General features: G+C 32.6%; 1 protein-coding gene and 1 long non-coding RNA gene across 6 annotated transcripts in view; both read left to right on the forward strand.

The window, feature by feature from the left end:
* The first annotated feature begins 267 nt into the window (after positions 1-267).
* Positions 268-25497, forward strand: part of LOC111419805 (stathmin) — a 37972-nt gene continuing 12742 nt past the window's right edge. For 2 of the 5 annotated variants that reach the window (XM_023052673.2, XM_071196618.1), the window contains exons 1-5: positions 17154-17420; positions 22101-22178; positions 23675-24033; positions 24085-24231; positions 24369-24509. In XM_023052673.2, coding sequence (XP_022908441.1) covers positions 17345-17420; positions 22101-22178; positions 23675-24033; positions 24085-24231; positions 24369-24509 — 801 coding nt within the window. In that variant the 5' untranslated portion in view covers positions 17154-17344. Of the gene's footprint in view, positions 644-697; positions 754-17153; positions 17421-22100; positions 22179-23674; positions 24034-24084; positions 24232-24368; positions 24510-25497 lie in introns of those variants that run through there. The other 3 variants (XM_071196619.1, XM_023052675.2, XM_023052674.2) reach the window with 2 other exon arrangements.
* Positions 761-2891, forward strand: LOC139430036 (uncharacterized). Its single transcript, XR_011640605.1, has 2 exons — positions 761-986; positions 1045-2891. It is a non-coding gene; the product is annotated as an uncharacterized lncRNA (long non-coding RNA).

Below are 25497 nucleotides of genomic sequence, written 5' to 3' on the forward strand. Positions count from 1 at the left end.
TCTTTTTTGTAACATATGATTTAGGAAAATTTCCAAACTTTCAAATAACGCAACTTCATTAACATTGTATAATATCCCGAAGAAATCCTCCTCCGGATACCACCAGCAAATTTATATTTAGATCAAATATGTAAATACACGTGTGACACATCCCAGATGTTCGTCAACGGTTTTGGAAACAAAGACTTCTGATTTAAACCCAGTTTCAAATGAATAATCCGAATTCGTATTAAAACGATTAAAAAGGACCCTTTAAGTGCCTTTGCGCGATGACGTTCTTAACCGGAAACAACAAAAAAAAACATTCAAAACCATTAATTTAAAAATGAACCAAACGCGAAACCAATCATAACGCTGCATTCAAATCGTTCCCACCAATCAGCATCGATACGTGTCCCCCCACGTGTAAATAACCGTCTTGAGGCCGGTTTCTTTATATAAAAGAACCAAACCAGTGCAAGTTTCTTGTATTGTCCTGTTGAAACCTTTCAAGTGCTGCGGAAATAACCCAACTTTAGTTTTAAATTTTGTTGTGAAATTACAGCAGTAGTGATAGCGTTGTTATTGTCGGTATTAAGATCTAATCTGATAAAAATATAAATATAGGAGTTATAAAGTGACACATTGTCTTTGTCATCAACAGGTTAGTATATTAGTACGCAAAAAACTCTAAATCAGTTTAATTCCTCATTTACAGCTCTTTTTATTGAACAATGTCGGACGTCGCAAGTGATTTACCAACTCCACAATCTCGTAAGTAAACAAATTTCTTTTTACTTTGTAAGAAGTATTGTACCCCACACGATGTTTAACATAATTTACTTCGTTTATTTGCAATTGTCTGTACTCTGTACAGTTTCAAATAGTGCGTGGGATGGTAACCTCCTTTTAAAAGAACAAAGACGTTTGTCTCATGGCATTAAACTGGTTGGATGTTTTATTTGATTTGTTTCGTTATCTTTAATGTTACTTATATTGAGTACTAAGTATAATTTGTTTATTAACTCGTTTTAATTTATTGAAACATTTTAATTTTTTTTTCAGTATATTATTTTTGTTTAGGGTATTTTCATAAATATCCTCATAATAAATCATCCTGACAATTTTCTCTTTTGCTAAAACCACCTGTGACCTCCCCGTTTTCAAACTGAAATCCATTGTAACAATAAAAAAATTTAACTGAGCATGAAATGGGGAAATATCTACGCTGTGGCCAACCTGTGGCTTTGTGACAAACGCAGGCTCCTTGAGAGAGTCGAAGCCGTGCCTCTTTTTCTTGTTTCAACCCGTTTCGTCCTCTTTTTTGGAGTTGCTGCGACCGAGTGCAAGCCGTGCAAGCCCACCCGTATATGGATAGACGACATAACCTTGTTCTTCATAAAGGTTTCTTTTACCTTCCTTATTCCCCGTACAATATCTTAAAAACTTTATACATGGTCAATTTTTTATGTTTTTAGCTTAGCTACTATTAATGTAAAGAAAGCTATCAAACCTAGATTTTTATTTAATGTAGTAATAAAAGTTCGTTCTTCTTTTATTTTAACATTGAACGATGGTGTTAAAAGAATTCGTGATATGTTTTAACTGTTTAACAAACCTTTTTATTATCTTTATATATTGACAATTAATTATAACAACATTCACTTGTTTTATATTATACAGGTGTTCGGAAATTGCGTTCATATATTTGAAGGGGTAATTCTACATAAAAAAATCATGAAGAAAAGTTCATATAAAGGTCTATTCTAAAATGCTTCCTAAGGGAGGTAGAGCACTTTGAAGAAGGCGTTCAATATGTGGTTATTTCTCATTATTTCAAAAACTACTAGGGTTAGAACCACGAAATTTTGCATATCTAGCTATTTTTACGAGACGAATACGATAATCGAATGAAAAATTAGAAGGAATGTGCAATTGCGGAAATAAGGGATAGGGGGCGCAATTTATTTCCCATATCTTTTTTTTCACTATTTTAACCTCAAAATTAAAATCTACTGAAAAAAATACATAAAATGTTCTGCTTATAAAATGGTCTACGACCACTCGTTTTCAAGATAAATAATACTAAGTAAAATACTGCACACAAACATGTGTAATAATTTAAACAAAAATAAAAAGTTTAACTTAAAACATTAAATCACACCTATAAATATATGATCGCAATTTCCGGACACCTGTATACAGGGTCCTGCAACAATGCATCAGGCAGCCATAGCTCCTATACCATTTAAGTTAGGAAAAAATTCTTATCGGAATTAAAATTCAATTCAAAAAAACCAATCGTCCTTTACAATGATAATCAAAGTTGTCCAAAGTTGGCAAAAAACAACGTTTATCATAGCAGGACTAACCACATAGATATAAAATATCATTTCATAAGAAAAGCTTTGGAAGATAACGTTAGCAATTTAAAATATTGTCAAACAGAAGAAATGATTGCCGACGTGCTAACAAAGCCGTTACCAAAACTAAAATTAGAAAAGTTTATAACTATGATTGGCCTTGAGGGGGAGTGTTGAAATGTTATATTTCATCATAAAGCAATCCCAATCAAGAGTGCATTAATGTTTTATGAGTAGCTATACAGGGTCCTGCAACAGTGCGTCAAGCATCCATAGCTCCTACACTAATTAAGTTAGGAATTTCTTTCAAACGCAGACTTGTACTATATATATGAATGTATTTCTGGAAAATATTGTCGCATATACGGGGTGGTCCAAAAAAGTTTAACGACACAAAATGTATTTTTTTTAAATGGAAAAGCCTGTATATTTTTGCATATTTGGATTTGTCTATTTTCAAGGTTTATGAATAACTTTACTTTTTGCAATTTGATTCGGCCGTTCTCGAGTTATTCGAATTTTTCTAGAAAAATCTGCTCCAGCAGACAATTGTTCAAAAAATCAGAGAACACTCGATTTTTGGGATATCAATTTAGGATTCAGAACATGCTTAAGCAACATGATGGAGTATAGAGTATATTTATTTGTAACTCTATATTTATTAATCGTACAATAAAATATTAAAAATTAAAATGGAGTATTTGATAGACTGTTTTATATGTGTGTCTACCAGTTTATTTATTATTTTATGACTATATCAAAATCGCCATGGGAAAATACATTATGTTGATATAACAACCCATGGTGATATAACATGATGTTTCTATATAAAAATAATAAGAGTGCGTGATGCGCTACATGGAGTATGTTTTGGTGCCGAGAACGGCTGTCTAGAACGTTTGGTCACTTTACTATGGCACATTAACTTTTCGAAATTTGGAAGTACCATAACTTAATTTTTTTAAATGGCAACCCCCATATTTTATTGCTTAGTCGTGTTTGGCGTCTCATTTTACATCTTTTATATCCCATATGTCCAATTCCTAACATTAATAGTTTGGGAGATAATTAGGGTTTTTTGAAAAATGCACACATATATCGATATTTAACCTTGTGTGTTGGTTAATTTTTAAAGCAGTTTTTCTTAAGATTTTCAAATGGAACACCTTGTATATTATTTTACTATCTTATGCAAAATTTAAATACAAATATTTTTTGTAATAAAAGGGGCTTAAAATTCTGCACCGTTCTTTTACATACCGCCATAAAAAAAAGTCAAATTCCGTTAAATCAGGTGATCTTGCAGGCCATCTAACTGGTCCCCCTCTTCCAATCCAATGATTTTCATAAGTGTTGTCTAACAAGGCTCTGACCTCTCGGGAGAAATGAGCTGGAGCTCCATCTTGTTGTAACCACATATTTTGTTCATTTGGTGGTAAATTTAAAAGCAGTCCAGGCAAATCGTTTGTTAAAAATTCTAAATACATAACACAGTAAGGGCCTACAATGTGTTCCCCAATGATTCCTCCCCATACATTGATTGACCAACGATGTTGGTAGTAGATTTCTCGCATAATTTTTGGATTTTCTGTAGCGTAATAGTGGAAATTATGTCTGTTGACGCATCCGTTGTTGTGGAATGTGGCCTGATCAGAAAATAACACGTTGATAAAAAATAACGGACTTTCTTGAAGGCGAAATCGAGCCCACTCACAAAACTCAACTCTACACCTAAAGTCATTATCAGTTAAAGCTTGATACAATTGAATGTGATATGTCTTTTTAAAATTCTTTGAATCGACCTTTCACTTATTCCTACTTCTTCCCACACGCGCCTGACTAATGTTTGGATTTTCTGTAACTGCCAACAAAACTGCTAATTGATTTTCCTCATTTGTAACCGTTTTAACCCTTTCTTCCTTTCTGTAATCTACGCTTCTTGTTTCAAGAGAACGTTCGAGCACCGTTCGTTCAGCTTGCTAAAACTTATTGGTTCTGGATGGCGCCTTTCTGGAAAAACTGAGTGCATACATTCTACTTGCTAGTAAACAATTCTTCTTACTATTCCCCAAAACAAAAATCATATCAATTAGCTCTTCTTTTGAAAAATTCATTTTTCTGAATAAAATGTTCACTTTCGGAAGCTTATTGTCAAAATAGACTGCCTAAGTCTGACGTCACAGCTAACGATAAACCGCCAGAAAAGTCATTTAACACTTAACAACACTTTTGTTAACACTAAATGAAAAATTGCATATGGTAATTTATCGTTAGCAACACAGCAACGAAAATGTTGGAGTCGTAAGCTCCACCCATCACTGTGACGTCAAGGCTTAGTTTTTAATACTCTACTTACGAAATGGGCGCATTTGTGGTTTTTGGTAAATATCTTGAGAGCGGTCTAGAATTTTAAGACACTTTGTATTACAAAAAATATTTGTATTTAAATTCTGCATAAGATAGTAAAATAATATACAAGGTGTTCCATTTAAAAATCTTAAGAAAAACTGCTTTAAAAATTAAACAACACTCTAGGTTAAATATCGATATATATGTGCATTTTTCAAAAAACCCTAATTATCTCCCAAACTATTAATGTTAGGAATAAGACATATGGGATATAAAAGATGTAAAATGAGACGCCGAAGACGACTAAGCAATAAAATATGGGGGGTGCCATTTAACAAAATTAAGTTATGGTACTTCCAAATTTCGAAAAGTTAATGTGCCATAGGAAAGTGACCAAACGTTCTAGACAGCCGTTCTCGGCACCAAAACATACTCCATCATGTTGCTTAAGCATGTTCTGAATCCTAAATTGATATTCCAAAAATCGAGTGTTCTCTGATTTTTTGAACAAATGTCTGCTGGAGCAAATTTTTCTAGAAAAAATCGAATATCTCGAGAACGGCCGAATCAAATTGCAAAAAGTAAAGTTATTCATAAACCTTGAAAATAGACAAATCCAAATATGCAAAAATATACAGGGTGTTCTATTTTAAAAAAATACATTTTGTGTCGTCACACTTTTTTGGACCAGCCCGTATATGCGAAAATATTTTCCAGAAATACATTCATATATATAGTACAAGTCTGCGTTTGAAAGAAATTCCTAACTTAATTGGTATAGGATGCCTGACGCATTGTTGCAGGACCCTGTATAACTACTCATAAAACATTAACGCACTTTTGATTGGGATTGCTTTATGATGAAATAAAACATTTCAACACTCCCCCTCAACGCTAATCATAGTTATAAACTTTTCTAATTTTGGTTTTGGTAACGGCTTTGTTAGCACGTCGGCAATCATTTCTTCTGTTTGACAATATTTTAAATTGATAACGTTGTCTTCCAAAACTTTTCTTATGAAATGATATTTTGTATCTATGTGTTTAGTCCTACTATGTTAAACGTTGTTTTTTGCCAACTTTTAACAACTTTGATTATCATTGTAAAGGACGATTGGTCTTTTTGAATTGAATTTTAATTCCGATAAGAATTTTTTCTCATACAGTGCTTCTTTAGCTGCTTCAGTAAGGCTCATGTATTCGGCTTCTGTGCTTGATAAAGCAACGGTCCTTTGTTTTTTAGTTTCTCACGAGATTGCTGCATTTGCCATTTTAAACAGATAATCAGTATAGGAGCGCCGATCATTTATAGATGATCCCCAATCTGCATCTGTATAACATTCCATTTGTTTCCCTGAAGTTCTATAAGTTACTTCCAAATTTGTTGTTCCTTTTAAATACCTCAATACTCTTTTTGCGACAAACCAATGACTCTCGTTGTAATTTGTGTTAAATTGACTTAAGAAGTTAACGCTAAATGTAATATCTGGTCTTGTACCATACATTAAACTTCCGATCAGACTTTGATACGGATACTTTTTCATTATTTCTTCGTTTTTTACTTCAGGTTTTTGTAATTTTGCATTTGCGTCCATTGGTGTACTGACTGGTTTTGAGTTTTCCATACCAAATCGCTGTAGAATATCTTATATACTTCTTTTGTGAAATTTTGATCGTTGTCTTCCCCTCGATTTGGCTCAGCGAGAATTCTAAACCAATACAGTAGTGTATTTTTCCCAAGTCTTTCATTTCAAAACATTGAGATAAAAGTTTTTGCAGGCTATTATTATATCGTCCACGTAGATTGTGACGAGAAGTGGTTCCTCTTCATTTGATGTATAAATACACTGATCAGCGTTGATTGGTTTTATTCCAATTTCTTTTAATTTGTTATCTAATTTTTTACCAATTTTTACCATTGTAGTCCGGCTTGTTTTAAATCATATAATGCCTTTTTTAATTTACATACTTTATTTCCATTTTCCATTTCTTTTAACATTTTCTTACTGTCTCTTAAAATTTCTTCATTGACTTCTTTAATTTCTATTATTTCTTCTAAGGTTTCTTTAAATAAATCTGGTGTTTTCATATAAATTTCTTCACTAATTTCACCGTTCAAATATGCTGTGATAACATCCATTTGATGTATGTGCATATTATGTTCTACAGGTATAGCACTTAATTTTCTTATAGAGCTTAACCTTGTTACTGGTGAAGAGGTTTCATGAAAATCAATTCCTTTCTGCTGCGTGAAGCATTTTGCTACTATTCTAGCTTTGCATTTTTCTAAAGAACCGTCTTGATTTAATTTTTTCTTTAGTATTAATTTGCATCCGATTATGTTTTTACCTTTTGGTTTTTTAACCAATTCCCACGTCTTGTTCTTGATCAGAGCTGTTATTTCATTTTTTATTGCTTATTGCCATTCTTCTCCATCTTCTTTTAAAGCTTCCTTTAAAGAAATTTCTCCAATATTTGCTTCCAAATTTGTATCGTCGTACGTAGTAGTCGTTGTTTTTAACACATTTATCTTATCTTGGTTTTTAATATTTATTATTTCATCTGGTTCATTTTCTATCTTCAATTTGTAAATTTTTCTAGGTCTTCCTTTTTTACCGGTTTTTTTTCTAATTTAGGTCTGCCTCTTCCTCTTTTCAATTCAACTTCTTTTTCTGTAGTTTCTTTTTCACACTTTTCATTTTGATTTAAGTGTATTCGATCTTGTGGGTTTAATTCTGGATTTGACGGTGTATTTTCTATTTTTTCTTGATTTATATTTTCACTAATGATTGGGAATTCTACCAATATTTCTTGTTTGTTTCTTTTCTTGTTTTAACAAAAAATCTTCAATATTTACATTTTCTTTTTTTAAAAATTTTACGTCTACTAAATATTACGTTTCTTTTATTTGGAATATAAATTCTATATGAAATAAATATCGCTATCAAATCTAGATTTTAGATAGAATCTAGATTTTTATTTAATGTAGTAATAAAAGTTCATTCTTCTTTTATTTTAACATTGAACGATGGTGTTAAAAGAATTCTTTGAAAGTTTTACTCATTTCGTTTACAAACTAAACTTTTTCATTAAAACTTTTTTTTAACTTTTCGTTCTCCCCCATTCTGACAACAACTGCGGGATTGTAATTGATGAGATTGACAAACGTGGTGGAGAACGTGTCGTTGACGGGTGAATTCATTATTCATGCGATATCGACATTGTACCCCACGATAAATTTCAGGTTTTGTATATATAGGTGACTCTGAATTGCAACTAAATCGTAATGTGGGAGTGTATTATGTGCTCATAAAACATATTACAGTTATTATAGTTATTTCTTGGTATAGGGAAAATGGCAATCTAAAGTGTTGGCAATTTCTGCCAACACTTTAAAGTGTATTCAAATTTGGCGTCTATTTTTAGCAGAACATGGCGGCTGGTTTTAATATCTAATCTATACAGGGTGAGTTATTAGTAGTGGTGGGGTTTTCGCCGATTAAGTTTTAAAAATTCGCATAAAATCCACTTCTTGGAATATGAGTATGAAAATTTCCCAAAGTGTTAATAAAAGTGTCCTCTTTCTAATGAACCAACCCGTTTTGAAAAATAACTTTTAGTTTTTGAGAAAACAATATTAGAAGTTTTGATAAAATTTTCGATGTTGGAATTTACATCGATAATTTTCAAAATTCACTATACAATTAATTTCTTGAAGGATCATTGTGGAAATATCACCAATTATTAATTAAAGTATCCTCTTTTGAATACAACAAGCTGTTTTGAAAAATCACTTAGAGTTTTTGAAAAATATATTTTTGAAATGATCGACTATTTTTCCGAATTTTGCAATTTTCGCCGATTAAGTTTTAAAAATTCGTATAAAATCCACTTCTTGGAATATAAGTATGAAAATTTCCCAAAGTGTTAATAAAAGTGTCCTCTTTCCAATGAACCAACCCGTTTTGAAAAATAACTTTTAGTTTTTGAGAAAACAATATTTGAAGTTTTGAAAAAATTTTCGATGTTGCAATTTTCGATAATTTTCAAAATTCGCTATAAAATTAATTTCTTGAAGGATCCTTGTGGAAATATCACCAATTATTAATTAAAGTATCCTCTTTTTAATGCAACAAGCCGTTTTGAAAAACCGCTTTTAGTTTTTGAGAGATAAATTTTTGAAATGATCGACGATTTTTTCGAATTTTTCAATTTTCGCCGATTAAGTTTTGAAAATTCGTATAAAATCCATTTCTAGGAATATGAGTATGAAAATTTCCCAAAGAATTAATAAAAGTGTCCTCTTTCCAATGACAAAGACGTTTTGAAAAATAACTTTTAGTTTTGAGAAAGCAATGTTTGAAGTTTTGATAAAATTTTCGATGTTGCAATTTTCATCGATAATTTTCAAAATTCGCTATACAATTAATTTCTGAAGGATCCTTGTGGAAATTTCACCAATTATTAATTAAACTATCCCATTTTTGAAATGATCGACAATTTTTTCGAATTTTGCAATTTTCGTCGATTAAGTTTTAAAAATTCGTATAAAATCCACTTCTTGGAATATGAGTATAAAAATTTTCCAAAGTGTTAATAAAAGTGTGCTCTTTCCAATGAACCAATCCGGTTTGAAAAATAATTTTTAGTTTTTGAGAAAACTATTTGAAGTTTTGATAAAATTTTCGATGTTGCAGTTTTCATCGATAATTTTCAAAATTCGATATAAAATTAATTTCTTGAAGGATCCTTGTGGAAATATCATCAATTATTAATTAAAGTATCCTCTTTTTAATGCAACAAGCCGTTTTGAAAAATCACTTTAGTTTTTGAGAAATAGATTTTTGAAATGATCGACAATTTTCTCAAATTTTGCAATTTTCGCCGTTTAAGTTTTAAAAATTCGTATAAAATCCTCTTCTTGGAATATCAGTATGAAAATTTCCCAAAGCCTTAATAAGAGTGTCGAGCAAGTGAGTGTTGACACTGAAGCGAAAACTCCTTGTGTGTCATTTAATAAGATTTTTACCAAAGTAGGCCGATCATTCCGAAAATTTGCATATGGCCATAGTTTTTCATTCTGAACAAAACTTCTTAGTAATACTTTCACGTACTGAAAACAGAAAAGGTATTTTACCTGCCATAAAAAGAGTTTTTCTTTTATCGTCCAGGCTCACTTGTTTTTTAAAACTTGAAAATATGTTCAAAATTAGTCTTTAATGAAGCAGGGCCAAACCCCAAAAAATGACAATTAATATCGAAAAAAAAAATTTCACGTTTTATAAGAGTCGTTTTACCTATCCAAGGACACACTGTATATGACACAACATATTTTCCCGTTACCATAAAAAACGATAAATAAATAAAACAAATATTATTCTGGTGTGCAATCTTACTACACTATAAAAATGTAGACCGAGATTTAGCTCCCTCACAATCCACTGGATGACGTTGTAGACTGAATTTGCAGCAATCGGCGTTATCTGCACAAACAAAGCGCTTGTAACTATAGAAAAATGTATGTGTGAAAGCAAACGTCACATTTTTGTTTTGTCGTTTAGTGTGATAATTGGTGATAACCCCGTTGTATAAGCAAAATTTTTTCTTACGTTCTTTTGGCTTAGTGTTTTGTATCCTTTAGTTAGGTATTTAAATAAGGCTCGTTACTACCATCTTCTGGTTATGCTATCTAAGGGATTATTACCGTGGTTACGGCTATTTTACGCGCTCTGATTGGCTAGTAGATGAGTTTATCTATAAGATAAATTTAACTAAGAGATGGTAGTAATGGACCTTAGGTAACCACGGTAATAATCCCTTAGATAGCATAACCAGAAGATGGTATTAACGAACTTAGGCTCGTTACTACCATCGTTTACAGAGCGTTTACGCGCTCTGATTGCCTAGTAGATGGGTTTATCTATAAGATAAATTTAGATGGTAGTAATGGACCTTAGCCAATGAGAGCAATATACATTAAAAATTATGAATATTATCTTGGAAAAACTTTAAATTCATATTTTTTCCTATTTATTTGGAAAATGCACTTGACCACTTCAAAATAAAGTAATGGTATAAACCGGTATGTTTAAATATTTAAATTTCGTGCATTAACCTAATTAGTTCCCTCACAATTCCCTTGGGAGCGCTTGTACCAAAAAATAGTGGGGAGATGACCTTCTATATACATAATATACAGGGTGTGTCAAATATATAATATAAATAATTACTTGATGCAATTATCACATCAGGTAAGACGTCATCTAAAAAATTTCGGTAGTTCTTCCCATTCAGCATACCATCAATAAAGTATGGACCGATCAATTTATCACCACTTATGCCACACCAAACACTAACCGACCAAGGTCGTTGATGTTCTACTTCACGCAACCATCTCGGATTTTCAACGCTCCAATAGGGCATGTTATGTCTATTGACTTGTCCTTTGACTCCCGAGAATAGCACGTTACAAAAGAAATTGACGTCCAACCGCATTCGTTCTTGTGCCCATCGACAAAATATTAATCGATTTTCAAAATCATCTCCATAAAGCTGTTGATGCAATGAAATGTGATGTGGGTGATACTTGTTGCGCTTTAATATTCTTAAAATGCTGGTCTTCTATATTCCCGCGTCAATTGCAAGTCGTTGAGTGCTAACTTGAAGATTTACCACAACGGTAGCTAATACCGCAATTTCCTTTTCTTCCGTACGTCTTGAGGTTGTACTGGCATAACATCACAGTAAAATTTATATACAGGGTGTTTCAGGTTTTTATAGCAGGACTTTAACAGTCGATAGATCTTTTAAAATTAACACAAAGAAGGTATTTAAGAACGTCCTTATGTTATTACAAGCATTCCTAATCCTATTAAAAGTTCATCCCTTTTGGGAACAGGTGTCTCATACAATTTTCCTCTCAAATATCTCCACACAAAGAAGTCTAAAGCATTAAGATCTGCAGATCGTGGGACCATGCGACCAATCCATCTAGCAGGAAAATGGTTGTCTAGCCAATTTCTTACCACCCTACCATGATAAGCTGCACAATCATCAAGTTGAAACAAGGCCTTGCTTATTAAAGCTAAATCAATGTCATCCTACATATTGGCATGTTCAGCTACCAAAAATTACAAGAACGTCGCAGCGGTTAGTTGTGGTAGCAAAAAGTATGGCTCGAAAAGATGATTATTATAAACACCTACCCAGACTTTGACACTAAATTTATGTTGGAAGTTTTGTGGCCGAATTGCATAGGGATACCAAAAGATGTAAATTGTGGAAGTTTACAATCCCATGTCTTGTGAAACATAATTCATCGTTCCACATTACATTTTTTTAAAAATGTCGATTGTTGGCTGATGCTTTAACAATCCACCGACAAAACGTTACACGCATTTCTTCATCGCCTGGTTGCAATCCTTGCAAGGGTTGTAAATGATAAGCATGTCTATGAGCATGTTTTAAAAGGCGACAAACACGCGCCCTAGAAATTCATAAGGCATTCAAAACTCTTCTAACGCTCGTAGTGGGGTCTCTGTCGAACTCACGCAAAATTCTTCTTCTAAAATTTCTTTGCAACTATTTGTCTATGCACTTTCACAAACACAGAAGGATGCAGATGTCTTCTCTTTGGATATCTTCTCCTATACTCTAGGGCTACTTCTACTGAATTTCCGTTTGCAAACCCATAAACAAAATGTAAATAACAAAACAAATCGTTTGTCGACCTATTTATATGAAGTTTTTGTGCTAATTTTAAAAGATCTATCGACTGTTAAAGTCCTGCTACAAAAACCTGAAACACCCTGTATACAGTATGTCCCTTGATCGAGTTACAAAGAGGAAAAAAAATTTATTACTGATTTTTCAAACTTATCTCAGCATAAATAATGCGTCGGATATATTCAAACCTCTAAATCGCACGAACTTTATATTCTAACTATAGAAATTAACTAATTTATTAACTTATTATATATTTTTACATAAAAATCTGTAAAAATTATACTTTTCCTAAATAAAAAATTTTTCAAGTTCACTTACGATATGTAACCATAGAAACCATAAATGTTACAACTTATGTTATTGAAAATATACGGACAAATCAAATTAAAATATGGTTAATTGAATAAAATATTTTAAATGTAAATTTATGTAATAACACACTACGTAAGTAATAAATATTATTTATTTGTAAGTGAACATTCAAATAGATTCCCTCCCAATTCGGCACACATTTGGAGACGAGTTCTAAATTCTTTATAAAAAGTACGAATTTCCGCCAGTGGTTGAGATTCTATCGCTTTAATTATTCGTAGTTTTAATAGTTCTGCATCAGCTTGTATTGGTTCACTGTAAACAATTTGTTTCAATCGTGCCCAAAAATAAAAATCTATAATTGTAAGATCAGGACTACGTGCTGGCCATCAAATAGGACCATTTCGTTCAATCCATTTTTGACGAAATTGTAAATTTAACCATTTGGCACAATGTGTGAATGGTAAGCTGGGCAACTGTCTTGCTGAAAGTACATTGACCGTATAAAATTTAAGGGTAATTGGATTTACATCGCTCCAATAACGAAAATGCTGGGAAGAAACAATATCTGAAAAGCAGCGTCTTCCTCATTTAGTCTCTTTGTCTGCCTCTTTATGAATAATACAGAACCCGTTTCCAAACATTGTTTCATAGTTTGCGAGCCCCAACATGAGATATGTTTGTGTCCGGATATTTTTGCTGGAATTTTTGTATAACTACACGAAAACATGATTCACTAGTGCCATAGCACAGTACTAAATAAATTCTCTCTTTCACGGTTAACATCGCATGAAAAAACTTAATCTCACCAACATAAGTTGTAACTTTTATGGTTTCTATTGTTACATATCATAAATTGAACTTCAATTTCAATTTTCAATTTAGAAAAAAGTCCAATTTTTACATAAAAATTGGAATAATTAGTTAACTTTTATAGTTAGAGTATAAAATTCATGCGATTTACGTCCATTACTACCATCTTTCAGTTAAATTTATCTTATAGATAAACCCATCTACTAGCCAATCAGAGCGCGTAAAATAGCCGTAACCGTGGTAATAATCTCTTAGATAGCTTAACCAGAAGATGGTAGTTTGAGCCTTACTAGTTTGAACATATCCGACGCATTATTTGTACTGAGATAAGTTTGAAAAATCAGTAACAAAATTTTTTTTCCGTTTTGTAACTCGATCCGGGGACATACTATATATTTTTTTTTGAATTATTTTACATTTATCCATAGATTCAGATTTTATGATAAAATATATAGGGTACTATTTAAAAAATTGATCGCGACCTTCATATAACCTTGAAAATAAGGTCAAGGTCAAAAAATTATTATCGTCATATGGTTTCCCCCAAGGTCTATAGAACATAAGGTTACCTATGCTTCTGTAGTCTCGATTATTACCCCGCAGAATGACGTCACTGGTTCGATACAGTCAGAGTAGAGTTGAGTAAAAGATAGCCTATACTGTGGTACAGTCTATATAATAGTTATTTATATTACAAGTGGGCTAGAAACATACTTACAGTACGAGTGTGGAGAATTGCACGACGAGGTCATAGACCGAGTCGTGTAATCACATGAGTACTATAATTATGCTCTAGCCCATGTGTGATATACAGCATTTTATCTACGACTGCTAAAAATTACTAAAAAATCAATTTCTTTAGAAAAGTCTATTTGACATTTATAAAAATATTTTGAAATGATTATTGACAATTTTAAATTGTCAGTTTCAACAACATGTTTACTCATCTGGAATAAGTGTTTTGAAATGTAAAAACATAACAATTAATGTTTATAATAAATAGTATTGTTTCTCTGTAAGTAGATAGCTCTTTTGTATTGTTGCTCGTTTCAATAAATTAAGTCTGTTCTAATTAGGCTAAAAATGCGTTACGTAATGAAACCAGTGCGGTAATGAACTTCATTACGTAACTCAAATCACCTCAAATGAGTGCGGTAATGATGACTTATCCAAGCAGTCGTAGATAAAATATTTAAACCTCACATCGTGTTGTGTTATTCATCGAACCAGCTACGTCACTGAGCCACCTTGCCCCTCAGAGGAGGAGAATCGGCTTTGGGTAACCTTATGTTCTATATACCTTGGGTTTCCCCCTTCGCACAGAACAACTTTTATTTGGTTCATTTTTAAGTAAAATGACCAGCCTGTATATAGAAAATTGCTTAGTTTAGCCGCTAGAAGGCTTTGAAAGTTCATAATGAATCGAAGATAAAACGCAAAACGAAAAATACGAATAACGCTGTCAAGTTTAAGTGACATAAACTGTTTTTGCTTTTAAAATTAATCATACCTGGCCAACTATAAAAAAAAAAGATATTAGTGTTACCTTACATGCTTACATGACTCATTCGCGCTTGGGGATTTAGAAAATATTTTTTTATGTTTTATACAGGGTGTTTCGGTGACTCGGGGAACAAATTTAACCAGGTATACTAGAGTGAAAATGATGACGATTCATGTAAAAAAAATTAGTAAAAGTCTTCAAATTTCAAAGATACAGGCCATAAAAGATAGGAAATTTTAACACATTTTTCCAAATATCTTAAACACTATTTACAGTAAAGCGTTGAAATTTGGTACAGTGTAAATCAATGTCATGTAAAATCGTTAGGCAATTTATGAATTGGATCGGTCATCGGGAACAATGCTATACAGGATGTTCCTAAAGTTTGTTTGTTCAGAACTTTTTTATTCTATCATAACCGTACATTTATGTTTGCAGTTTCTAATAGCAAATTTAATTTAGAAACTTTTATAGATAATCTTAAATAATCTTAGATAATCTTGATAAAAGTCACCGTTTTCGTGTTAAATGCAAAAATGTTGGGTTCCGATTTCATTAATAGCACTAAAAAAGAAAAAGAAATCTAAGTTTTTGAACATTTCCTTCAGTATTTTTTATTACTTGTCTTGTTATTTTATGTATGTTTTTATTATTCCTGTTAGTGTTGTCGTTTTTTTGTTTATTTTTTGTTGATTTTTAATTTATTGTTTTCGAATTCTTTTATTAAAGCAATTAAAACAAATTAAAAATGTGATTTAGCTAAATCTACACTTAGACATGTTGCATACATAATAGTTATGACAGCTCAGTTCGATTTTCACTTGTCATTGCCAATTCAGATTATTTATTTATTTCTTTTTTTTTAGTGTTATTGAATTCGGAGCCTAACATTTTTGCATTTAATACGAAAACGGTGGTTCTTATCAATATTCTCTAAGAGTGATAAAAGGTTCTAAACTAAATTTACTATTAGAAACTACGAAAATAAATGTAGGGTTATGATAGAATAAAATAGTTCTGAGCAAACAAAGTTTAGGAACAGCCTGTATAACACTGTTCCCGCGTACCGATCCAACTCAAAAATTGTCTAATGATTTTACGTGATATTAGTTTACACTGTACCAAATTTCAACGCTTTACCATAAATAGTGTTTAAGATATTTAGAAAAATGTGTTAAAATTTCATAACTTTGATGGCCTGTATCTTTGCAATTTGAGGACATTTACTATTTTTTTTACATGAATCGTCATCATTTTCACTCTAGTATATTAGGTTACATTTGTTCCCCGAGTCACCGAAACACCCTGTATAAACCGTTTACACAAGTGAAATTTTGTAAGACAGAAAATAGTTTCTAAATGAAAGTAACTATTCAGAAAAAAAATGGTAGTGTTTATACATACGGGGGGTTAAAAAAGTATGGATGCTTGATTTATTGTGACAAAGTTTTTAAACATCCTATAATTTTCGAAGTTAAAGTTTATTCCACAAATAGCTGTAGTCTACTGATACAAATGCATGACCAAAAAATGAATAAAAAAATGTTATTTTTAAAGCCCTCTGGTGGCTAAACTAAACAATTTTGTATATAGATAAGTTGAGTTAAATCATCATATTCTTTGTCAAGCGATTCAAGTCAACTTGTGGTCTTTCGTTGTACACGTCATTTCCGGACATTCTGTATTATAACTTTGCCGGCGCCTCCACCACATTTACTGAAAATTTAGACATGTTTTTCATTTAAAAGTTTTCAAGTTCTTAATTTTGATGTATATGTTTTTATCATTTAATTACTAAGAAGTGGGTGTCTTGTACTGTTTATGTTCCCATAAACAAACTTCCACCCCCTGCATTTCTATTTTTAACTGCTTCTGAACCCGGAATTCCACGTTTAAAAAAAGAAACCAAGTCATAATTTCGTTGGTTTCGACCAACAACGTACCGGTCAAAACACGTCCTAACGACGACGCCCCGGCATCGACAGCGTCGGGGCGGCGCCTGCCGCGCCGGTTATTCCGTGTTTATCGACCTGCCAAGGGGCGCCGACGCCAGAGCATCGGGACGCCTCCACCGCCGCCAACACCACCACGCCTGTGCTCAGTCCGTTAGCCGGCAAGCCATTGTAAAAGACGCGCCATCGCGTGCTCCATAGAGAACACTCTTCACCAAGAAGAAATAAAAAGAATCAAACCAAAGAGAACTCACTGCCATCCATAAAGAACCTAAACACTTTGAAAATATCCATCCTCTTATAGTGACCTCTCCAGTGAAGAACCGTATTCAAAAGAATCAGCCAAGATGCTTATTGGACTCGTTAGGGAATCGGTAATGCAATGCTTTTGCCATACTTGTAGGGCACCTTTACCACCAGCAAGTAAGTATAACTTTTCAATCGACTTTATTTATACGAAAATTTGAAAATTGTAAATATGGGGAGAGTTCAATGTCAAAACGCCGGTTGACATGCGATATTACAAAAAATGCTTTTTTAACTTTTATAATTCGCCGGTTACTTTGTGAGGGTTTAATATGATAAATGAGGGAGGTGGCGTGTTTAAGGATCTAATTGTTTTTAAAAACGGATTTTCAGTTGCATGCTATTTTTTTATATTGATAAGGGGAAGTTTTGGGGTGTGGTTTATCGTTGATTTTGAATGAAATTAAATTAATTCGATTTAATTTTATTATTATATAATACTTTTTATTGTTTATTGCACTCAAATGAAATTGATTTTTTTTATTTATTCTTATTTATATCATGTATCTTGAATATGCAGAAAATGTGGAAAAATCTGAAAATTTAACAAGTATTTCTTTGCAAGTAAATATATATACCTTAAAAAATTTTGCAGCACAAATTAGCTCTAATAATAACAATAATGATCTCAGTTTACCCTTGTTGGTGTCATATCCCGTGTTATTTAATTTTCCACTCGAAACAACGAACGAACGTCATCGTCTAATTAACGTTCATATCGGGGGTTTAGGGGTTGTTTTTTTTATTGCGGGGTAACCCGAAATTCCTTGGTCAAGCCGGTGACTCACCGCCGGTGTTGCCAACCGGCAGGGTCGTCGCGACGCCGCGTCGCCGTCGACCTCCCTTCCTCTTCCCGTTTTCTATTCGTTCTCTCAACATAGAGCTGAAGGGTAACCCTTCTTAATTGGAAGTCAGAGTTTTTCCTGCCGGATTCGCCGCATTGCAATTAGTCATTCAGATCTCGAACTATTGAAAAAGAAAAAAAAATGAAAGGGGATGATAAAGATGATAGAGAAAATAGAAATAAAAGAATTCTTTTGTTAGATGAAGAATTTTGATTAAGTTTTGTGTATTTTGTTGTATTTAATTGTGGTTATGTTGGAATTTATTGATTACTCACTGAAAAATACTGCAACGTGGTCGATGATATTGGTTGCTGTGAAAATTAACTTCTTTCACATGCATAAAACATTCCTAGTTCGCGGACAAGTGGATCGGTGCCAAGAAAATAAATAGGTCGATAGTTTATTAGGGTACATTAATTAAATTATTTTTTTAATATACAAAATTTTAACAAAGAAAACAATTTTTTTGACTACACGAATCCATATAAATGTAAAAAAAGTATCAGTAACGGTATCGATCAGATTATCCAAGGCCAAGGGCCGTACATTTCCGATGGGAAGTTGACGAACGTTGACGAAATGTTGAAACGAAAAGGGATTGGGGGGCGAAAGACCCCTCTGCATCTTCGGTTACCGCTGGGAATTTCAACCCCAACGCAAAAAGGGCAACCCGCAGAAGTTGTAAATACATAATATATTAACTCAAAATTCAATTACAGTAAAACATCGATATACTAACGGACTAATATGGGGAAGGGAGTGTCCGTTATGTGAAAAATTTTTAATTTGTATATTAAACGTGCGAACGTCTGAAGAGGAACGGCTAAACCCGAAACTTTCTAATTCTAGGACGTGTGTTAGTTCTAGTTTTAGTTTAATAAAAAATGTACAACACGCTAATACTGAATAACAACTAAAATTAGAACTAATATTAGACCTAGAAAGTTTCGGGTTTCTAGTTCTAGGTATAGTGTTAGTTCTAGTTTTACTTTTGCACTGTTACTATGTAGAACTAACACTATACCTAGAACTAGAATCATTTGAGTTTAGCCGCACGTCTCTAAAGACGGCGAAACCCGAATGTTTATACAGGATGTTCCGCAACGATTGTACAATACGTCACCAGCGTATTCTCTGATCAAAAATTGACAAAAAAAAGCCTAACAAACATAAGTCCGAAAATGGTCCATTGTTGAGATATTCAAAGTTTTAGTTCTATAAGTTGACCTATTGTTAACATCATTAGTTCAAATTTTTCTATAATAATTAACCCTTTCATGTGGAATTAGAAGAAGTAGTTTTGAAAAGCATTGATGAAAATGCCTCAACCAGCATTAGAAAGATTTCTGTACAAGAAAACAACCGTTTATTAACCGTTCAAGGGAGCAGTTGCTTTATCCGTATCGCTACAACACTTTTCAAGCTTTAACAGAAAATTATGGCAGATTTTTTGTAGATGAGCCATACAGGAAGAGGTACTAAACATCGATTTTCCCATAAACATTGTGTTTGCGAAGCAACATTTACTCAAAACGGAATTCTTAATATCCATAATGCGCACATTTTGCGTGATGACAATCTCCATGCAATACTAGAAACTCATCATCAGTGGCGTTTCAGTGTTGATGTATGGACCGGAATTATAGGTGACCAGTTATTAGGTCCATTTTCACCGATGCTTCCATATTCTTTTACAAAATGAGCTTACTAAGGCATTTGGTGAATTACCTCTGCAAATGTTTGCAAACCTTTATGCATGATGGAGCACCAGCACATTATGCACGTGCTACTTAAGTATACTTAGATGACAGATTTGATAATAATTGGATTGGCCATGGTCCTGTTACGTGGCCACCTAGTTTACCATTTTTAAATCCGTTAGATTATTGGTTTTGATGACATTCAAAACAAATAGTTTATTCTGAAGAAATTTAAAATGTGCAGGATTTGAAAAATACAATTAGTAACCCATTGAAAGTAGTAAAACAAATGTTAATTATACAATTATTATAATATTATTTATTAATGATGTTAACAATATTTTCGGATCTATCTTTATTAGACTCTTTTGTCTATTTTCGACCAAAGAATACGCTGTGTGAAGTATTGTACAATCGTTGCGGGACACCTGTATAGAGTGGATTCCAGGTATATCGTTGAAATCATAGAATAAAAGGTCATAAGTTGAATCGATGTATAAATTTCGTTATTAAATCAGTGCTAGATATGTTTCGAATCTAATGATTCTTCTTCTTTGGCACAACTAAAATTAAGATAAACAATAGGAAATAACATAAAAGTACTGCATAATGTATTAATGTTAAAATTTTAAAATGTAATAAAGGTAATTTACCGTCAAAAGTATTATGCTGTTTGATGGAATAAAAACATTCCAAATACAGCCGAAGTTCTAGCTCTAGTGTTAGTTCTAGTTTTAATTGTTATGCAGCGGTAGACCAAGAACTAGAATCATTCGGGTTTAGCCGTTCGTCTGAAGACGCATGACTGAACCCAAATGTTTCTAGTTTTAGGTCTAGTGTTAGTTCTAGTTTTACTCTTGCAGTGTCACTAGAACTAACATTATATCTAGATCTAGAAACATTTAGGTTTAGCTGTCTTTAGAGACGTACGGCTAAACCCAAATGATTCTAGTTCCTGGTCTAGCGCTGCATAACAATTAAAACTAGAATTAACACTAGAGCTAGAACTAGAAAGATTCGGGTTTAGCCGTTCGTCTGAAGACGCATGGCTAAAGCCAAATGTTTCTAGTTCTAGGTCTAATGTTAGTTCTAGTTTTACACTAACACTATACCCAGAACTAGAATCATTTGGATTTAGCCGCACGTCTTTAAAGACGGCTAAACCCGAATGATTCTAGTTCTAGGTATAGTGTTAGTTCTAGTTTTACTCTTGCACTGTCACTAGAACTAACATTATACCTAGATCTAGAAACATTTGGGTTTAGCCGTCTTTAGAGACGTACGGCTAAACCCAAATGATTCTAGTTCTTGATCTAGCGCTGCATAACAATTAAAACTAGAACTAACACTAGACCTAGAACTAGAACGTTTCGAGTTTAAACCAAAACGTTTCTAGTTCTAGATCTAGTGTTAGTTGTAGTTTTACACTAGCACTGTTACTATGTAGAACTAACACTATACCCAGAACTAGAATCATTTGGATTTAGCCGCACGTCTTAAGAACGACTAAATCTGAATGATTCTAGTTCTAGGTATAGTGTTAGCTCTGGTGTTAGTTCAATGAAAACTATACAACAATCCAACGGTATTTAATAACTGAAACTATAATTAACACTAGTATTAGAAGTAACACGACACCCAGAACTAGAAACATACGAGTTTATCCATCTTGAGAGATGTACAGCTAAACCCGAATGTTTCTAGTTTTAGGTCTAGTGTTAGTTCTAGTTTTCGTTCAATAAAAGAAAATCGACGTAAAACTCAATTTAAGCTGTTATTAAAGTTCAATTAGCGTCATCCATCAATAAGGGTTTGATCAAAATGAGATCGTAACGAGTAAAAAATTAGTCCCTACCTAAACTTAACATTATTAAAATAAATATTTAAGTAAAATATCTTTTATATTTAAAGATAAGTTACTAAGATGAGTTAATTTGTGTTCCTCCCTCACAAAAAGGTCGACTTGATGAGTGAGGGTATAGTTCTTAGCTTTGTTTTTGTTTCCTTAGGAGGGGTTCAAGTATATAAATAAATACACGAGGGTTCTTCCCCATTTAGAAAGTATGTAGTCGTTTTTCCCTCTGGTGATAAATCTTTTGGGGTGCAAGATGAAATTAAATACACGAGTTGATATTTTTGGATGAATGAGTCATATTTTCGGTATTAAAGTTTACGGTTTTTAATAACCACAAAGTAACCAACGAGTTATAAATGCGCTTTTTTAAAAAATATTTAATTAACTTTCTTTTTAGTACATAGAAAGCAAGGATTAATAACGAAGGTTAAAACAAAACCAAGGACAATGCAACCAAAAAAAGTTCAATTCGTCAGTAAGTATATTTAATTATTTTATGATTTTGTTATCTTTTGGTTTAAATTTTTATTTTAAATATATTTTTTTTTGATTTAATTTTCGTTTTATTTATTTATTTTCTTTTTTTTTACAAAATCCAACGGGGATTATCCCTTCTAAAACATCCCTTCACATCCAAAATCAACCAACGCAACCTAAAATATCAAATCCTCACCCAACCAACCCATCAAATCCATCTCATCTCGCCACAAAATGTTAACCGTAAACCTGTTGAACATTAAGATAGGGGTGGAAATCAGTTTCCATGCAAATCCTGTTTGAAATGGGGCCATCTTTCCCTTTATCGTGTGCCCGGAAATTCCCTCTCTGTCTCTATCTATAGAGGAAGGATAAGATTTTCATCGTCAGGTGAAAGGACGTAAATAAAACCGAAGAAGGCTTCCGGTTTCGGTCGATGGGGCGACGTCTGGACGGTGTATGTCGTGAATGGAGACAGTGTGGCGCCTTTTCGACCCCGATCAATAAGGCCTAAGCAACGGCGTCACGGAGAACCAACTCCCTCCCCCTCTATCAATTTTTAATGCAACAAAGTTTTATAAATATTGCACAAAAGACGTTCAATATTTCAAACGTTTTAAACGAAAATTTTATTTTAATTAATGTAATAAGTAATGATCAATGAAATTGTTCTTAACCAAACAAATATCTTTTTTTATAAAGTTCTTTTTTTATTAAACTAAAACTAGAACTAACACTAGTGCACTTCGAACTTGTTTCTGAAGAAGGTTGCAACATGGCATCCAACATTTTTTCAAAAAACGCACGGCTTAACCCGAAAGATTCTAGGTCTAGTGTTAGTTCTTGTGATAGTGCTAGTGTTAGTTCTAGTTTTAGTTTAATTAATATCGGCCGTGAAAGCCTTCGTACTTCCTTTTTTATTTCTGTGGTTATACTTGTTTCTAATCTAGTTCAAAAACGTACTTGAAAAGACTCTCAAGTTTCTCTATGTTTTGAAAACCACACTTAATGTGTTCCAGTTTGCGTGTGAGTTGCAACTGCATCGTCTAATTGCAAAAAGGGCGACGTCGCGTCTGCAACCCCATATCAATCGATGATGGTGAAGCGACGTGGAAGGGCCGAAAATAATCTTTTTAAAGTGTAAAATCAATCTCTTCCACGCCGGCAATCTCCGATCAATTTGAAACCCTCAAACGAGTCCAATCACGTTTCATGATCCAATCCTAAAACTATTTACCGAAAGATCTTGTATCTCGTATCTCTCCTCAGATTGCTAACAGGTTATCGACCTGTGCAGATAAATATCTTCTTGGATATTTCGTTGACGGGTTTGAAAAATTATATTTTAATTGTTAAAACGTTCACCGTTTAAGATTGCGTGCGGTGATCTTTTAACCATGATACCAAAATAGCAATTGCGTGTTTTCACACATTCATTAACACACTTAATTTTCCTTTTGATTTGGTTTAATCCTCCAAATTCTTTTTAATTAGCCACTGAAGTGAGATGCCAAGAAAAAACAAGAGGAGGTCTTTGTTACGAGGTAATTATAGGAGAACCGGATGTAAAAGCAATTCCACCGAAGAAGGCAACATCGCCCCAAAACAAGAACATGTCGGTTCAAGATATCCAGGATAAACTGAGAGCGGCCGAAGAACGTAGACAACAATTGGAAGCGAATAAAATTGCTTCTTTAACAGCAAAAATGTTGAAAATTGAGGAGGCTTCGAGGAAAAAAGATGAACAAACCAATCAATTTATTTCTGCCACTCGAGAAGCTCTCGAACAAAAGATGGAAACCCATCTAGGAAAACGGGAAGCTTACATCACTGATCTTAAGACAAAACTTAAGGTAATAAATTATTACTAATAATATACCTCTACTAATAATATTTTAATTTAGGATCATATAGAGAATGTAGAAAAAACTCGATTGACTCTTGAACAACAAACTGAAGAGGTAAAGACGGCTATCGAAGAAAAATTAAAATCGGCATCTGCTCAACGTGATGAGAACATTAAGAAAATGATTGAACGTCTCAGGGAACACGTAAGTTTTATTAATAATTTATATAATTCTCATCTTTGGTGTTATTAAGCACTATTAGTTGTGTTTTATTTCGTTAATTTTAAATTATCACCGCTGTATTTCTGTGCTTGTTGTCGCATGTTCGCCTCTTAAAACAGGAAGAACAAGTGAATAGGGTACGAACGAGTAATACGGAAAAATTCCATCAATTGGATACGGCTATTCAAGAAAAACTCGAGCAGGCCCAAAACAGAAGGGAACACATCGAACAGGAACATAAAGAAAAGTTAACTAAATACGTGAGTTGAATGCTTTTTGTTAGTTTTTGCCTTATCATGAATCATTTAATTTTTGTTTGAGGATAAAAATTTTTCAAGTTTATTTAATAATAACTTAAGTATCGCATAATTTTTGAAGCAGTTAATAAATGTTAAATAATGACCAGAGTACGTTTATAATCCATGATCTATCAACTTAAAATTTGTTTTTAATGATTAGAAAAGCACATAATTACATTTTCATGTTAAAATCTAATTTATTCGAATATAATATCAAATTAAATTTAATGGAGTTTAAATTTAATAAATTATGACTTTAATAAAGATTTACTTCCAATAAAAATCCAATTTATTATAAAACCTCATTGAGGTTCATGTTAAATTTTATACAATATCTATGAGCAAAGATAATATTTGTGAATGAAATAGATTATTATGCCAGAAGTAAATTGATTGTAGATCAAATTCATTATTATTATATTTTATAAATAACGTCTACAGTTCGTTTTTTTTTCTATAATACCTGTTAAATTGTTGTAAAGTTGGCAAAACGCAACTTATTGGGGTCGAACTAAAACGAACGTTACAAAGGTACAAATTGGAACTTACAGATTTGAAGCTTGATATCTCAGAACAAGAACTAATCATTCGTCTTTGTAAAATATTTAATGTATAATAGTATTTTAACAAATTCGTTTTCTTTAATTCAAAATTATTTATCAAGTTACTAAAACTGTTATTTACAACATACACCATAATAAAGAAAATTTGCAAAATGCACAAACCGGAAGAAACAAGAAAAGGATGGTTCAACAATTATTATTTAAGAGAACAGCGTGCAGTTGAAATTTTTCTAAATTTAATTAGAGGAATCATTTTAATCTAAATCAACTATTATTATATTTTGCAAAGAAATAATTCGAGTTCACTGGTTCATGAAGTTTATTATTTTCGAATTAATAGTCGAAAAATTTTAATGGAAAGAAATCATGTGATTATAGCTAAAATA

Source organism: Onthophagus taurus, chromosome 6 (assembly GCF_036711975.1).
Source record: "Onthophagus taurus isolate NC chromosome 6, IU_Otau_3.0, whole genome shotgun sequence".
Classification (NCBI taxonomy): domain Eukaryota; kingdom Metazoa; phylum Arthropoda; class Insecta; order Coleoptera; family Scarabaeidae; genus Onthophagus; species Onthophagus taurus.